The sequence below is a fragment of the Panthera tigris genome, chromosome F2, assembly GCF_018350195.1.
Source record: "Panthera tigris isolate Pti1 chromosome F2, P.tigris_Pti1_mat1.1, whole genome shotgun sequence".
In the NCBI taxonomy this organism is placed as follows: Eukaryota; Metazoa; Chordata; class Mammalia; order Carnivora; family Felidae; genus Panthera; species Panthera tigris.
Window position 1 is genome coordinate 44,508,855 of NC_056676.1, and position 18,770 is coordinate 44,527,624.

At 34.7% G+C, this 18,770-nt stretch overlaps 1 protein-coding gene and 1 long non-coding RNA gene across 2 annotated transcripts in view; one reads left to right on the top strand and one right to left on the bottom strand.

The window, feature by feature from the left end:
• The window catches only part of STK3 (serine/threonine kinase 3), a 292,559-nt gene that overhangs the window by 243,269 nt on the left and 30,520 nt on the right, over window positions 1-18,770 (bottom strand). Inside the window, exons 2-3 of the mRNA XM_042972682.1 lie at window positions 15,006-15,086; window positions 6,201-6,329 (exon numbers count right to left, since the gene is read on the bottom strand). Coding sequence (XP_042828616.1) covers window positions 6,201-6,329; window positions 15,006-15,086 — 210 coding nt within the window. The remainder of the gene's footprint in view (window positions 1-6,200; window positions 6,330-15,005; window positions 15,087-18,770) is intronic.
• Window positions 1-18,770, top strand: part of LOC122234856 — a 47,604-nt gene that overhangs the window by 15,219 nt on the left and 13,615 nt on the right. The window contains exon 2 of the long non-coding RNA XR_006212794.1: window positions 16,325-16,463. This is a non-coding gene — a long non-coding RNA (uncharacterized LOC122234856). The remainder of the gene's footprint in view (window positions 1-16,324; window positions 16,464-18,770) is intronic.

An 18,770-nucleotide genomic window follows, 5' to 3' on the forward strand; every position in this document is an offset into this window, starting at 1 on the left:
TATGTATCATTTTAAAATAATCAATGTTTACTAAACAATATAGATGGCCTAATGGCAGGAGCTAGGGAGACAAACGAGTAAACTTCAGTGACTAAAAAAGGCAGTCAAGGCAATGGAGAACTCCTGAAGAAGTTTATGCAAGAATTTAAAGAGGATTACATTGTGCAGGACTGTCAGGGGTCAAAGGGGTCACTGTTCATTTCAGCCAGCAAGGTAACAAACTATACAGTTATTTAGATTTCTTAACATGTTTTTTAACCACACATTGATTCTTAAACGCTAGAGGAGGCAGAGTTTCCTTCAAAACACTAGCTCTACGCTATTTAATTTTAAGCAACACACAAAATTTTAATTCAGCCATAATTCCTAAGAACCTTGACTAAGGATGCTGCATGGGTTTATAGGACTTATGAGAATCCAGTAACTCTGTGTAGTCTTGCCACTGCTAAATAGTTAAATATGCCTTTAAAAATTCTATTGGGTGGAGGGTCAAGGAAGACGCAAGTCAAATTACTGCATACACCAGGAAGCAAGGTGAAACACGATGCCTTGATTACTGGGGTGACAATCATAAGCCATATTCTACTCCTCTCTCCCATGCCACCTCCTCACCGCTTCACTCTCCTGTCCTGTTCATGTATGTCCCTTCCCCTATTTAACACCTTCAGCCCAATGAAACTATGTACCATCTTCCCCAACTTTTTTTTTTTTTTTTGGCACATCCCATGCCTAATGACCATATTCTTTCCATTCCTGTCTCCTTTTCACAGAGTAGTTTCACTACCCTAAAAATCCTCTGTGTTCCATCTATTCACCCTTCCTACCCTGCTAACCCTTAGCAACCACTGATCTTTTTATTGCCTCCTTAGTTTTGTCTTTTCTAGAATGTCATAAAGTGAGAATCATACAGTATGTAGCCTTTTCAAATTGGCTTCTTTCACTTAGTAATATGCATTTAAGTTTTCTCTATGTCTTTTCATAGTTTAGTAAATCACTTCCTTTTAGTGCTGAAAAATATTCCATTGCCTGGATGTAACACAGTTTATTTACGCATTCACCTACTGAAGGACATCTTGGTTGCTTCCAAGTGTTTGCTAATTATAAATAAAGCTGCAATAAACATCCGTGTGCAGGTTTTTATGTGAACGTAAGTTTCCAACTCCTTTGGATAAATATTAAGGAGTATGATTGCTGGATCATATAGCTAAAAGTATGCTTAGTTTTGTAAGAAAATGGCCAAACTGACTTCTAAACTGGCTATACCATTTTGCATTGCTACCATCAATGAATGGAAGTTCCTTTTGCTCCACATCCTCACCACTATTTGGTGTTGTCAGTGTTCCAGATTTGGGTGATTTTAATAGGTGTGTAGTAGTATCTCATTTTAATTTGCATTTCTCTAATGACATATGATGGGAAACACCTTTCCATATGCTTATTTGCCATCTGCAAATCTTTCCTGGTAAGGTATCTATGAAGGCCTTTTGCCCATTTTTTACTTGGGTTGTTCATATTTTTGTTACGTTTTAGGGATTCTTTGTACCTTTTTGATAACACACCTTAACAGATAAGTCTTTTGCAAATATTTTCTAAAGTCCTCCCATTATGAGCATGTAAAAATTAAAATACTAAGAAATGGCTATTTTTCATTACAGAAGTTTCACTAACATCCTTCTACCATCTTAACAGTGCTCTAAACCTAATAGGGGTAACACAGTGTTTTTACAAAGGCTATGTGAATACTCTCCTATGAAAACTGAGCTGTTTCCAATATAAATCTAAATCACAGCAATTTATTTCTGGGCCCACCCAAAAATGAATATACATATACATGAACTAATACAAATTGCCAAAATTCATCACAAATCCCTCAGTATGGTGATTTTCAAACTTTTTTTTTTTGGGGGGGGGGGGAAGGCCCTCACTAACAGTGCTTTAATGGAATTTTACCCAGAAACATCAGCAAATAGAACAGGCAGGAGAGAGACTACTCTGGTAGAAGCCTCTAAGCAGACCAGCTAAAAATGTGCTATTCCCAACACATGGATTGCCTCTCCTCTTTGCCCCCCAAATCTAAGTAATTCTAAATCACTTAGTTTGGGTATGACCTTCCTGGAGTAGCCTTCCCTGAATCTCCAATGGTGAGGTGTTGGATATGTATTCCGACCTACATAGTTTCCATAATTAGCCCATCCCAGCTCTTATTACACTGTATAAAACAGTCCATCCATTCATCTGCCTCTCCCATCTAACTGAAAGTCCCTCTAAAGTCTAAGACTCCTTCATTGTTGTATCTCCTGTGAGCAATGCATAAAGGCTCCCCTTACCAGTATGTACTCAATATATATTAGTTGAGTGCATAAATAAGTGAATAATTGTGTGCCTTGATGCATGTGGTAACAACACATTTCTCCTGGTTTACACAGGAGAAGTTCCATGAGTAGTGTAAGGACAAGGAATATAGGGGCCATATCAACTGTGGTTCCCTTGTCTCCAAATTACCTAGCACACAGTATTCCTAACTATTACTGACCAGCTCCTGCCTCCACCGCTAGCAATGCCTTGAGAGTGCTTCAGTCTGAAGTGCTGGAATCTTTCTGTAGACCCTGCTTTCTTCAGCACAGGCTAGCGTAACAAATGTGTGTTCTTATGGCATCCCAGTCACTAACTAGCTGTGTGATTTGGGACAATTCATATAAAATCTCTAGGTCCCATTTTCTGTATATGTAAAATTTTTTAAGTTCTAAAATATGCTTTGGCACAAAAGAGTCTTTTCCTCAAATAAAATTTTAGAATGAGCCCCAATATAGAAAAAAGATAAAACCAATGGCTGAAGTTTCTCATTCTGCTCAATCCTTCACTGTTGGAGGAAAATACCCGCACCTCCTTAGAGCAGAATACATTTGCAAAACTCTAAATTAATAGACCCTACAGAGATCTAGCCTAACATTAACATTCTATGATTTATATATTCAACAAATATTTATTAAACGTCTACTCTGTGCCAAGCACTGGACTAGACACAAAAGATTCTGTAATAAACAATGGAGATGGGCTCCCTCAAATATTTATGCCAAAATGCAGTATTAAACACATGTTTAATATTTACTAAAATGAACAAAAAAATTTAAACACCCTCTGGTCTCTTTTTATAGACAATTTGCCAAATGTTCATATAGCTGAATAGACCTTATTTTAATTTCAAAAATGCAAATCTCATTTTCTCTAAGTGGGAATTTTTCAATTTGTACTGTTCTCTTACAAATCATTTGTATGTTAGTTTCCTGATACCACATCTAAATTAACACTAGTAATTAGTAGCTAAAATGTAATGCTTGCCCTGTCATTTCCTAGTTTATTTTTTACTTGTCCTATCTTTTAGTATTTTTAGGATCTTTTAACCTACTAATTTTTCTGATTCTTCACTATTTCATGTGAATAGTGAATCTGAAAGTAAAATCCAAAAGGCATGAACTATTTTTTACCAGTAATTGTTCCACCATATTTCAGTCAACAAATATTTGAGACATCCCTACCATGTACAAGACATTCTGCTATAAAGTGGTACAAAATTTCTAGAACTTTATTCACATTTCTTTTCCCTTTTATTCTTTACTCTTCTTTCTCCTGAGTAGTTGAAAATATATAATGACAAAGGACCAGATTTCCCTAGGGTTCCCTCAACCTACAGCACTCTTCCATATTCCTTATTCATACCATATCCATTCACATTCACTCAACAAAAAGTACAGTAGTGCTAGGCATTGTAACGTGTGGTAATATGAGTCCCTCTCAGGAAATGAAGAGAAGGATAAAGATAGTGAAGACATTTCAGAAGGAGAATCTATAAGATAGCGCCCTCAGAAGTATCAGAAAAAGAAACAAAGATGACTCTCAATTTTGTTGTTGGGAGACTAAGTAGGTGATGATGCCATTAACAGAACAGGAACTGCAGAGGCTTCTCTGCAATAATTAAAAATTTGGTCTAAGAATGTTAAATGCGAAGTTCCTTCTGGGTATTCTCCAGTTGAGTCGCCCGGACTAGAATCAGTAATTCCCATATTTGAGTAACCACTGTGTGGCAAAATCCAGGGCACTTACTAAGACATACTCCCAAAATCACAGAATTTAAGAGTCAGGTGACAGAGAATGCAAGTAAAAGTGTGCTTAAAAGAGAAACTCAGGTAAGACAGAAGACTGGAAGCACAGGCACAATTATAAAGGACTTTATATGCCATGCTTAGGAGGTTGGATCTATCCAGGCAATGGGAAAGCATTTAAGGTTTTAAACAAGGAATGGCTTGATTAGATTTGCATTTTAGAAAGATCACTCCAGTTTTAGGGTAGAAAATGGGTTGGAAGAGTGAAAACTGAAAGCAAAAGAAACAAACAGGTAGCTGAGAAAGAAATGTGAGCAAGAGCAGATTGGTCCTAAGATGCACAAAGATTAGAGGAAGATGTGTATGATAGGTAATATTTTGCGACCCTGCCTTTCCCAGAGCACACTCAAGTTAAAACCTCTAAAGGACAACAGCAGTCCCTAAACTATACTTAATCATAAGAATAAAGTAGTAATAGCAACATGCAAGTATTAAGCCCCTGATGGGCCCAACACTATTCTATGCTCAATCTTTCTTTTCTACAACAAACTGTGGTAACCATATTCTTATCAAATTACCAGATTAATAGTAAGGTGTGGGAAAACTTTGAATTACATATTTTGATCTGGGAGCCAAGGAATGTATTTTTTTCTATAACCACTTGAATTTCCAGTTATACAGGCTTTATTGAAAATATATAATCTAAATATGTAGTACACAATAAAGAAAAGCAAAACTGAACAGACTCAAGCAACAAAGTTCTTCTATGATTATTCAGTCACCTCATTAGCCAAAGGGCTTATAATATATGGACCTTATACACTTTTGGAAGAGAAAGTTTTTCATAGACCTCTTACTAATATATTGGGCCCTGATCGGATTAGAGGTGACAATGTGTCCAGATTCCCCTGAGTCATCAGCTGTAATATACCATGTGGCTCAATCAATTTTGATGATTAAAACGTAAGTTGAGGGTTTCTGGGAAAGCTCTTTCCTGCCTTTTCCCTTTTTTCTTCTACTGGAACATAAACATAAGGCTGGAGCAAGAGCAGCCCTCTTCGAACCACAAGATAATAAGCATGAGGACACAAGCCACGTAATAAGGATAGCACAGTATAAGAAAAAAAGTCTGAGTCTGAGACTGTGGTTACTTTATGCTGCTATACCAACCCTACCTGGAGACCACTGTAAAGGGAGAGTAATGAAATCCCTCTTTAACTAAGTAACTATAGGCTAAACATAGTCCTAATTCATAAACTCTGCGTTTCTGACCAAACTACTTAACAGGGCACATAAGACACTTCACGGTCAGCTCCATTTCCCTATTCCATTTCACACCAATCTCTGTCTCATGCCTTCCACTCCGGTAATTCTAAACCTTGTCGGAACAGCACATACCAGTGAGCTGATTTTCACCTGTCTACCTATAATTCTCTTCACTCTCTCTCATCCCTCCATTTCTCCACAATTTTAATTAACTCTTCCTCAGCATGCCAGACTTCATAACTGCTGGCTGGGAGTTAAGGTACCCTGCCTCCTTGCTCTCACATCACCCCATGCACCAGGGAGTACAGGGACTGTGCTGTATTATATAGCTATTTATGTAAGTATCTGTCTTCCCACCTAGATCACTAGCCCCTCAAGAAGAAAAGCAATAGTTTAGTTCTTTTGGTATTCCTGGACTCTGGCATAGTAGCAGCTGGCCCACCAGCAATGCTCAGTAAATGTTTGTCGAATGAATTAGAGTTACATAAAACATGGCTGTTTTTAATTACTAAAAACAATTATATAAAAAAAGACTGTTAAATGATCCCCCTTCACATTAAAAAATAATTTTCACCCATAATTTGCCCTGAAAATAAGAAAATGGCTTAAGTATTTTCTGCCACCATATGTTGCTTTATAAGATTATTTCCCCCTTAGAACTGTAAGTCCTAAAGACAACACCACAAAACTATCCTTATCTTCCTTGAAGGATTAGTCTCACTTCAGATGGAAAGTCAGAAAGCTAACCAGATGTCCAAAGAATACATTTTCTTACATATTATTAGCAAAACTCATCAGAATGAAGGTAAATTAAGAAATAAGATCTCTTCATACCTGTCACATTGTTGCATTATGGAAATTTCTTTGATTATTTCCTGAAGATCCGACTCAACAGGTACTTGTTTAATTGCCACAACCTGACCAGATTCCTTATGTATTGCTTTAAATACACTTCCGTAAGACCTAAAAGAAACCAAGACATTTATTTTTTTCCTTTCAAATATCATAGGTATTAAAGAAAAAGTCTACTATGAGTGAGTTTTTGCATGTAGTTTTTTCTGGTTTAAAACACTATTTAATGGTGATAACTCAAAGTAAACAAATAAGAAAAGTGAATTATACCTTAGCTTTAATGCTTCAATTATATAGTTAAAATCTACTAAAATCATCAAGTTCATATATAAAGATTTGCTTTTTTCCTTATGAATTAAAGAAGTAGACTTACGGTTTGTCAACTCAAACAAATGCAGCATTAAGAAGATATAAATGAAAATTAAAAGAATGAAATATAGAACAAAAACAGCCAAAGTCTCAAGTTAGGGGAAAAGGCCTATCTCACCTTAAGCATAATCATCCCCAAAATATCAAAGCCCCATGCCTGTTGAGACCGAATAAAAGCAAAATGAAACCCTCAGCTGAGGACTACATTATTACCAAAGTTAGAGAAGCAAGGAATCTGGTTTTCCCTTTGTCATACATCCAAGGTCTCCTCAAATGCTCCTCCTCCTGCTCAAGAGCAACACCACACACTTACAGGTAAATCAAAGGAGTAATAGGATCTAATGGCGCCCTGCCCAAAAATCATCTCTGCTACAACCCTTGAAACTTTGCCAATTAAATATTTATGTGTTTTAAAGAGCAAAACAACGAGAGAGGGAAGCCATGTGTACTCTGGTATGAATTAGAAGACAAAGTAAACATTGCTACCACTTTCTTTTCTTACAGTAAGCCAGGTACTAGGATTAGTGTTTTACATGAATTATCGAATTCAACCCTCTCAACTGTGAGGTAAAATACTACCACCAACATTTTATAAATGAGGGAACAGAGACTCAGATACTGAATTTAAACATATAATTTAACAAAGAATTTAAACATATAATGATTCCAAAGACCATACTCTTCCCACTGAATCATTTCTGCAGAGGAGAAAGAAGAGCAAGTCATTGAAAGACATGGCACGTTTCCTAGTATTAGAAAGCTATTCAGAATCACTTTCAAATTTATAATCTTTTAAAATAAGTGAAAAATAAGTGATAAACCAGCTACCCTAATAAAATGAATTTTATCCTATCCTCTGTTTCTTTAAGCTTTCCGAAGTAATTTCTTTAATTTGATACTCAAAGACACCTTTTTGTGTATGTAGTCCTAATTTATGCACGTAAAAATACACACACACACACACACACACACATATATACCTCCCCCCTTAAACATCATATATGTATGTATACATATATATATGTATATAAACATACATGTGTGCATATATATATATATATATATATATTCCCTCAAAAGCCAATACAGAATTCAGTGATGGGTTATCTACTGCGAATGAACACCATCGCTCTCTTCTAAAGTCTCATTACTGCAAAAGAGAAGCTGGGAACCACATTTCCCAGAATTCCTTTCCTTGAATGGAACCTAGTTAACAGTCTGACAACGAGAAGAATATGCACGAAATCTGAACGGCAAAAAGTTGAGGAGAAACCATCATTCTCCAGATGTAGTTGGAGCAGATGCACTGACAAATATGACATATACGGTGGCTTCCTGCTGAGTTTTTGATGACCAATACATGTTGCTACAGAATAAGAGAGTTGGCGGGAGCTTCTCAAAGATTCTTAAGGATTCCAGTAGATTCCCAGTGAGCTTTTAAGAAACACTCATTTCAGTGTTTCAGGCAGAGATGTTTAGTGTCGGCTTCTCTGACCTTCATTAGCAGATTTGATGACCTCTGTATCTGCGGCCCTTCAACAAGTCATTTGAGCTCCTAATTTTATAATAAACTCTCTATAACCAGAGTACAACAAGGAGCTTTTCTTTTCCTGATCAAACCCTGCTACCAATAGTTTTTGGCATAGGAAGTGGTTCCAAGGGAAAGATCTTAAAGATAAGAAGCTTGAATTAGTTCTTTCTTAGATCTGAAGACAGTAATGACTTCAATGCAAGTACAAATAAAATATTGACAGTCTATGGAATTCAGTGGCAAAACAATTATTTAAATTATTACCCTTAGTTGCCTAAAGAGTAAGTAAAGCTTTAGAAGACCAAGTACCTGTATCATTAGAACGTTACAATGAAAATAAGAGTACAAATACTATAGAACAGGCCTACATTGGAAAAGTTACATAACAAATATGACAAGCTCAGAGCTTAAATTTCCAGCTCAAGACTGAGAACCAGAAAACTTCTGAATGCCCCAAAAGAATTTTTTAATTATTATAGGCACAGGGCTGAGACTTCTGAAAATAAACTCAAGGTCTAATCTATGCTAGCTGAATTACATTGCAAACTAAATTCACAACATCACCAGGTCTATTCTGTTAATGTTAGACTTTTAACTATAAAGAGAGGTATCCAGTGAGTTGGTAATGAGACATTTAAGTAGACATTTATTAATCTGAGTACCTTGAACCCCCCAAACCTACCAAGCCTCCCTTACCAACAAAAGCAACCCTATTCCCCAGTGGGAGAAGGTGAGCCTCACAATGCCTAAAGACTCCATAATGACCTCACCTGAGGCAGTCACTTTTCAGGGGAATGTAGATCCTCCTCCATCACCTCTCATTGCTTCCAGTCCTATAACTACACTCAAATCCCCAGACACCAGAGGGATGAATATAAAATCTGATGCAATAGCACCTTGCTTTTTCATACCAAAAAAGTTTAGGATTATTGTCAGTTTTTATCAGAATTCTAAAGAATATGTGTGGGAATAGATTCCAAGATTTCTAGGGAGAAAGGAATTCACAGATATGGATACAAGACCAGAAATTCCAGACCCAGTGTGTTATCTCAAGCAGTTAGGAGTATGCTCCCAACAGTATGCCCAGCTAGTTAACTGAAACTTGGACTCTAAAGTGGCCTACAGAGAAATGCCAGAGATCCTCAGTATACATTAGAGAAAGGAGACCAAAGGTTCAAGTAGATAAGATACTGGAATGGATATATTTGACTTGTTCACCAAATTCCTACTATGCTCACTGAGAGGGTCCAGAAGATACTCCCCTTACTAGCATCCTTGGAAGCTCTATAGTGCAGGTCAGCGATAACAGAGATGCCAACAGTGAAATGGGCTCCCTAATTTTAATGAGAGATAGGATCCATAAAGAAGTGAAAAGAACTAGCAAAATCTTTCTACCAGAGACAAAGCAGGCATGAAAATCATAATGGGTAGCAAAGTAAGGCTGAATTTTCTTTTTTTTTATACATTTAAGTTTGGATATTAAAATTATGCTGGCTTCATAAAAATAACTACAGTTATGTGCCCTTTAAAGACTTAGCTTTTTTTTTTTTTAGTAAAATGCATATAACATAAAATACACCATTTTCAACACTTTTAAGTGTACGATTCAGTGGCATTTAGTGCATTCTCAATGTTGTATCATCATTACTTCTGTCTAGCACCAAATCATTTGGAATCTCCTTTCTGGTCTCTGGACTTATCTATTCTGGATTCTTCACATAAATGGAATCATGTAATATATGGCTTTTGTATCTGGCTTCTTTCACTAAATAGAATATTTTCAAGGTTCATCCTACTGTAGCATGTATCAGTACGTCATTCCTTTTAATGGCTAAATAATATTCCATTGTACAGATATATCACATTTTATCCATTCACCAGTTGATAAGCATTTCCACATTTGCCTCTTGTGAATACCAGTGCTATGAGCTGGTATCTTTTTTAATTAACAGAGATCTATCTTTCCATCTTTTCCATGGTAAATGATCTATTTAAGTTTTAACTTTTTTGAGGATCAATTTATATTATTATATATTTATATTTTATTATGAAATTTATAGAATTTACATTATGAAAACATCTACTTTTGGATTTTCAAATGAGTTGTCATTAGAGCAACATATAGTGGCCTCTTAATTCTTCAAACTGTTTCTCTATCTTTGGTTGTAACTTCTTTCTTATTCCAAATTTTTTATCATTTTGCTCTTCTTTCTTTAGTCAAAGTCAGAAGAGGTTTAACTATTTTATTGATCTGCTCTAAGAAATAATTTTTGTATTAATCATTTCTAAATTTTATTTTCTATTTCATTAATTTCAGCTTTTTCTTTTATGAATTCTCTCTTCCTAATTTTTTGGGTACATTTTATTATTTTTCTAAGTTCACTGTGTAAGCACTAAGTTCTTTTCTTTTGGTATTTCTTTGTTAGTAATGAAGGAATTTAAAACTAAATGTTTTCCCCTAATTACAGCTTCTCTGGATTCCACAGATATTGGTATGATTTGTTCTCTTTTTCATTTTCTAAATAATTCATAGTTTCCTCTTTATTCTATAGGTTACCTCAGACTTTGTGTACTAAATTCCAACAAGTATGGGTTTTATCATATTGTAATTATTTCTTTCTAATTTTAACAAACTATAATCAACAGTGAGACATACAAAATCTTTTTTTACAATGTGTTAGTTTTTTAATCAATGCTTTATGAACATACCAAAAAAAGGAGGAATGCCAAAATATATGTTGTAATACAAGCACAGATATACACCGTATATTTATAAATATAATCAAGTTCGTTATTACAATATTTAGATCCTCTGTGTCTTTTTTTCTACTACTCTTGTCCAATTCTTAAAGAGATTTATGAAAATCTCCCATCTGAATATACTTTTATGAGACTCCCCTGACATTTCTAACAGCTTTCCTTCACAAATTTAACTGTCATAGTGACTGACACATATACGTTTCATATAAATTGTCTTATATGCCACTACCTTAAGTCCCTCATTATTCTTTATTTGGATATTAACCCCTCTTTATTCACTTGAGATCTTTTAACTTTAATTAATTTACCTGATAAAAATATTGTCACTCCTATTTCTTTTTATTTTTATTTGTAGGATTATCTCTTTCTTATCGGCATCTCTAATAGGAACTATCCCTATATTTCTACCCTACAGGCCTCTTATAAATAGCATATTCCTAGATTTTTGCATTTTAATTGACCCTACTAGTTTGTCTTTTAATGGGATAACTGACATTTAGTGAAAAATATATTTCATTTTATTCCTTCCAACTTACATTTAGCTTATTATTTTACATTTTTGTTTCCTCTATTTCCTTTTCCTCGCTCTCACTGGTTTACACCATTTTAATTGTTTTATGCCTTTCATCATTTTGAAAGTTCTTTTATACTCTGCCATTTCATTAAATGTCCCTATGTGCTAAAATTGAAACATTTCTCTATTATTTTAAATCATATTAAGTATTCCTCTGTCTCACTGAGACACTCTATTTACAATCTATTACTCATTTTTCCCCAAGTAAAATGAGTCCCAACATGCTGAAAGATGGTCTTATGTTCACTTGCCTAACTAAGTCAAAATCTTTCAAGCTTATTAATAAGAATACCAGACAGAACAAATTAACAAACCTTGTGAGTCACTTTATGGCACATTTCTTGCCTTTCTTTTATACACACACACACACACACACACACACACACACACACACATATATATGTATGTGTGTGTATACATGTGTGTGTGTGTGTGTGTGTATCCTACTTCTCTGAAAAACACAATTACTAGATTTAGCACAATCCAGTATTTTCAAATTCATATTGACTGTTGCAAAGTATATTAATTTTAATACTACTACTATTTTTTTCCTTTCCACTTTTATTGAGATATATCTGACATATATAATATTGTAGTAGTTTAAGGTGTACAACATAATGATTTAATGTATGTATATACTACAAAATGATTACAAGTTTAGTGGACACCTAACAGCTCACAGAGTCAGAAAAAAGTTTTTTCTTATGATGAGAACTTTTAAGATCTACTCTCTTAGCAACACTGAAATCTTTAATATAGCATTGTTAACTAATCACCATGCTATATATGTACATCCTTGGAACTTATTTATCTTATAACTAGAAGTTTGTACCTTTTGACCCCCTTCACCCATTTCTCCCACTCCCCGTTATCCTCTCTCTGGAAACCACCGATTTGTTCTCTGTTTCTATGAGCTTGGCTTTTTAGATTCCACATATAAGTGAGATCATACAGTATTTCTCTCTCTCTGACTTATTTCACTTAGCATAATGTCCTCTTTATGACCGAATAATATTCCATTATATATATGAATCTTCCTTGACTTATACGGCAGCTATGTCCTGATAAATCCATAGTAAGTTCAAAATATCTTAAGACGAAAATGCATTTAATATGTTTAACCTACCAGACATCACAGCTTAGCCTAACCTATCCTAAATGTGCTCAGAACACTTACGTTAACCTACAGTTGGGCAAAATCGTCTAACACAAAGCTTGTTTTGTAATAAAGTGTTGAATATCTCAGGTAATTTGTTGAATACTATGCTGTAAGTAAAAAACAGAATGGTGGTATGAGTACAAAATGGTTGTAAGTGTATTAATTACCTTCATGACTGCATGGCTGAATAAGAATTGTGGCTTACTTCTGCCGCCTACCAACATAAGAAAGGTTATGATACTACATATCATTAGCCCAGGAAAAGATCAAAATTCAAAATTTGATATATGGTTTCTACTGAATGCATATCACTTTTGCACCATCATAAGTCAAACCAGGTAAATTGGGGACCATCCATATATACCACATTTTCTTTACCCATCTGTATATACCATATTTTCTTTACCCATACAACCATCAATGGGACACTTACATTGTTTCTATGTCTTGGCTGTTGTAAATAATGGTGCATTGAACATGAAGATGCAGGTATCTCTTCAAGATGATGATTTTGCTTCCTTCACATATATATACCCAGAAGAGAGACTGCTGGATCATATGGTAGTTCTATTTTTAATATTTTGAAGAACCTCTATATTGTTTTCTATAGTGGCTGCACCAATGTTCATTCCCACCAACAGGGCACAGCAGTTCCCTGTTCCCCACATTCTCACCAATACTTGTTATTTCTTGTCTTTTTGGTAATAGCCATTTTAACAAGTGTGAGGTGATAGCTCATTGTGGTTATGATTTACATTTCCCTGATGATTCATGATGCTGAGCATCTTTTCTTGCACATGCTGACCATCTGGATGTCTTCTTTGGAAAAACATCTATTCAGATCCTCTATCCATTTTTTAATTAAAATGTTCAGGTTTTTTGCTATTGAGATGTATGAGTTCTTTATATGTTTTGGATATTAACCCCTTATCAGATATATTACTTGCAAATATTTTCTCCTATTCTACAGGTTGCTTTTTCATTTTATCAATGGTTTCCTTCCACTGCAGACATTTTTTAGTTTGACATAGTCCCACTTACTTGTTTCATTTTTGCCTCTGTTACCTTTTCTTTGGGTGTCAAATCCAAAATGTCATGTCAAGACCAACGTCAAGGAGTTTACTGCCCATGTTTTCTTCTAGGAGTTTAAGTTTCAGGTTTTACATTCAAGTCTTTAATCCATTTTGAGTTGATTTTTGAGTATAAGACAGAAGCCCAGTTTCATTCTTTTGCATGTGGGTGTCCAGTTTTCCAACATCATTTATTAAAGAAATTCTCCTTTCCCCATTGTATATTCTTGGCTCCTTTGTCATAAATTAACTGATTATATATGCATGGGTTTGTTTCTGAGTTCTCTATATTGCTTCATTAAACTGTTTTTATACCAATACCATAATATTTTTATTACTACAGGGTTTTTTTTAATGTTTATTTACTTTTGAGAGAGACAGAGCATGTGAGCAGGGGAGAGGCAGAGAGAGGGGCACAGAGGATCCAAAGCAAGCTCTGTGCTGACAGCAGACAGCCTGATGCAGGGCTCAAACTCACAATCCATGAGATCACGGCCTGAGCCGAAGTTGGACACTTAAACAACAGAGCCACCAAGGCACCCCTGATTACAACAGTTTTGTAATATTGTTTGAAATCAGGGAGCATGATGCCTCCAGATTAATGCTTTATTCTCATAATTGCTTTAGCTATTCAGGGTTTTCTGTAGTTCCAAACAAATTGTACAACAGTTTGTTCTATTTCTGTGAAAAATACCGTTGGTATTTTGTTAGGGACTGCAATGAATCTGTGGATTGCTTTGGATAGTATGAACATTTTAACAATATGAATCCTCCCGGTCTATGAGCGCAAAATATCTTTTTGTCTTCAATTTCTTGCATCAATGTATTACAGCTTTCAATAAACAGATCTTTCACCTCCTTGGTTAAATTTTTCCTAGGCGTTTCCTTCTTTCTGATATAATTATAATTCATTTATAATTATTTTATTAATTCTAACAAATTTTGGGTGGACTCTGAGTTCTTCTATATAATATCATGTCATGTGCAAATAGAAACAATTTTATCTCTTCCTATTTCATTTGGATATTTTCATTTCTTTTTCTTTCCTAATTGCTCTCGCTAGGACTTCCTGTTCTGTGTTAAATAAAAGTGGTGAGAGTGTTCATCCATGTCTTGTACCTGATCTTAGAAGAAAAGCTTTTAGTTTTTCACCACTGAGTATGATGTATGCCATGGGCGTGTCATGGCCTTTATTATGTTGAAGTGTGTTCTCTCTATACTACTTCTATTCAGTAAAATATACTCTAGTGAAAGATTAATATTATATAGTAATTTATAATTTTCTGTCATTACCTAATGCTACTTTCATATTTTTTGTACTTACCCTTCTCCAAGTTTCTCTAATACATCAAAAACTTCTTCAGGCTGCTTAGTCAGACTGTCTTCACTCAGCTTTTTTAGCTTACTGATGAAAAAAAGAGAGAGAGAAATATTTTAAGACTTTTTATAAAAATTTTAATTTCATTTTTAAGAGGTAATCTATTCAGATAGTTCAAAAATAAAACAATATAAAAAACATGAGGCAAATAGTCTCGTTTCAATCCCTATTCCTAATCTTCCCAGAACACCTCAAATGACTACTTGTATTAGCTTCTTATGAAATCTTTATACAAATATGAACATATATTTTTACTTCTCACCCTTTTTAACACATAAGATAGCATTTTATACACACTCTTTCTACCCACACTGTTATAACTTTGCTGTTTTCATTTAACAACATGTAGCCTATATTGGAGAATCTACAACACAAGTACATAGAAAGCATCCCCATTCATTCTTTTTTACATTTACATCCTACACTATTGCAAAGATGTAGCATCTCTTACAAATCACTTTTTTTATGAATATCTAGGTTTCCTTTTGCTATTATAAACAACACTGCACTGGATAAATGTATACATAAGTCAGTTCACACATGTTCCACTGCATCTGTAGGATAAATTCCCAGAAGTGAAACTGCAAGATCCAGAGAATACATATACACATACGTACACACACAAAAAAATATAGAAGCATATGTATTGAACAAGTATATGTACTATAAGCATAATCATATTTGATAACAAATAATACAATATAATCACTATAGTAACAACTACATAGCAATTATTAAGGTTATTGATTACATTTTACGTTTCATCTACTGTAACTATATGTTATATAAATATATACGTATAGTGATAGATACTAGCAAACTGCCCTCCAGGGAGCTTGCACCAATTTATTATCCTACCAGTAATATATGAGAGAGACTCTTCCCCCACAATTTCACCAACAAAGTATTTAACTATATATCTGGGTTTCAGTCAATATGTTAGCTGAAAACGTGTCACTCAGAATAGATTTAATTTGTATTTCTCTTATTTTGAGTGAAACTGAGTATCTTTTAACATCATTATGAAACTAGACCATCTATTCATTTCCTTTGTTCATTTCTCTTCAAGTTTTTTGGTCTTTTTCTTATCTATATACAAGGTAAACTTGCCTTTGTTTAGGTTTCAAATATTTTCAATTGTATTTTGACTTCACTTATGAGGTTTTAGTTTTCTACTCTATCTGACTGCCACATTGCCATAATGAAGTGTGTTCTTGTTTTGTTTTGCCTTCTTTAAAAATCATCTATATATACGGCATATGCAGATATCTGGAAACAAGAGGTGAGAAGGATTATGCATGACGAATTTGATGGAACAAGGTTAATTCAGTATGAATGAAATGTCATGTATGAAGAACTAAAATAATTCAGTATGAATAAAGAAAAAGTGAACAGGATGTAGAGGTAAGCAAAGTCAAATTTTAAAAAAGCTTTGTAAACCATGTTAAGGAACTCTTTTTTAAAAACTATCACTTCCCATATAGAAAATCTGAACAGACCAATTAGTAGTAACAATATTGAAATGGTAATCAAAACATTATCAAAGGATAATCAGAATCAGGCTCAGGTCACAATCTCACAGTTCGAGTCCCACATCAGGCTCTGTGCCTGCTTCAGATCCCTTCCTCCATTTTAGGACACACAAAGTGCTCACTATGAAAAAGAAAGCAAGCTTTCACCTGAATGTGACCATTCTGGCACCTTGATCTTGGACTTCCAAGTTTCCAGAACTATGAGAAACAAATCTGTTGTTTATAAGCTACCTGGTCTGTGGTATTTGTAGCAGCCTAAACAGACCAAGACAAAAACCCAAAGTTTGTTTTTTGAAAAGACCAACAAAATTAATAAACCCTAGACAAACAAAGCTAGACTTAAAAGAGAGAGAGAGAAAGAGAGAGAGAGGGATAGGGAGAGAGAGAGAAGACTCAAACAACCAAAATTAGAAATGAAAGAGGGGACATCAAAACTCATGCTCACAGAAATAAAAACAATTATAGGAAAATACTACGAATAATTATACACCAACAAATCAGATAATGTAGAAGAAATGGTTAAATTCTTAGAAATACACAATCTATCAAGACTGAATCCTGAAAAAATAAATATTCTCAGTGGACGTGTAAATACTAAGGAGATTGAAGGAGTAATAAAAAATCTCTCAACAAAGAAAAGCCCAGGACTAAAGGGCTTCACTGGAGAATTCTATCAAACATCTAAGGAAGAATTAACACCAACACTCCTCAAACTCTTCCAAAAAACTAAAGAGTAAAGAACACTTCCAAATTTATTCTGAAAGGCCAGCATTACTATGAACCAAAACCACATAAAGATACAGCATGAAAACTACAGACCAATATCCTTAAATACTGATACAAAAATCCTCAACAAAATACTAGCAAACCAAATTCACAGCACATTAAAAGAATTATACACCATGAACAAGTGGAATTTACACCTGTAATGTAATAATGGTTCAACAAATGAAATGCAATCATTTGTTTAAAATTAAGTGCAAAAATCACATGATCATCTCCAGTGATGCAGAGAAAGTATTTAGCAAAATTCAATATCCTTTCATGATAAAAACACTCAAACTAAAACTATTAAAAATAACATAAAATAACAATAATGAGGATGTGAAGAAATTGGAACTCTTGTGCACTGTTGGTGGGAATGTAAAGTGGTGCAGCCATTATGGAAAACAATATGAAGATTCCTCAAAAAATTAAAAATAGAACTACAATATAATCCGTTGATCCCACTTCTGGGTACATATACAAAAGAACTCAAAGCAGCATCTTAAAGAAGTATCTGTGTACCCCATGCTTACAGCATTATTCTAAATAGCCAAGAGGTGGAAACAACCAAATGTCCATCAACAGATGAAAAGACAACCAAAGTATGGTATAGGCATACAATGGAATAGTATGCAACTTTCAAAGAATGAAAACTGTCCTGGGGCACCTGGATGGCTCAGTCAGTTAAGTGTTGGACTCTTGATTTCAGCTCAGGTCATGATCTCACAGTTCAGTTCATGAGTCTGAGCCCCACGTTGGGCTCCACACTAATAGTGCACAGCCTGCTTGGGATTCTCTCTCTCTCTGCCCCTCCCCCACTTGCTCTCTCTTTCTCTCTCTCTCTCTCTCTCTCTCTCTCTCTCAAAATAAACAAACATTAAGAAAAAAAAAAAGAATGAAACCTACAACATGGATGAACCTTGAGGACATCACATTAAGTGAAATAAGCCAGTCACAAAAGGACAAATACTGCATAATTCCACTCACATGACATATCAGTCAAAATTATAAAAACAAAAGTGGAAAGGTGGTTGCCAAGAGCTGGGGGTAAAGAGGAAGTAGAATTCATGTTTAGTGGGTACAGAGTCGCAGTGTTGCAAGGTAGCAAAGTTCCAGATATCTGTTGAACAACATTATGAATATACTTAATACTACCAAACTTAAAAATTTCTTAAGATAATAAATTTAATGTTTTGGGTGTTTGTTTGTTTGTTTGTTTGTTTGTTTTACCACAGCTTTAAAAAAGAGGTCTTATGGGGCACTTGAGTGGTTCAATTGGTTGAGCATCACACTCTCAGTTTCAGCTCAGGTCATGATCTCATGGTTCGTGAGTGCAAGCCCCACATCAGGCTCTATGCTGACAGAAGGGAGTATGCTTGGGATTCTGTCTCTTTCTGTGTTCCTCCCCTACATG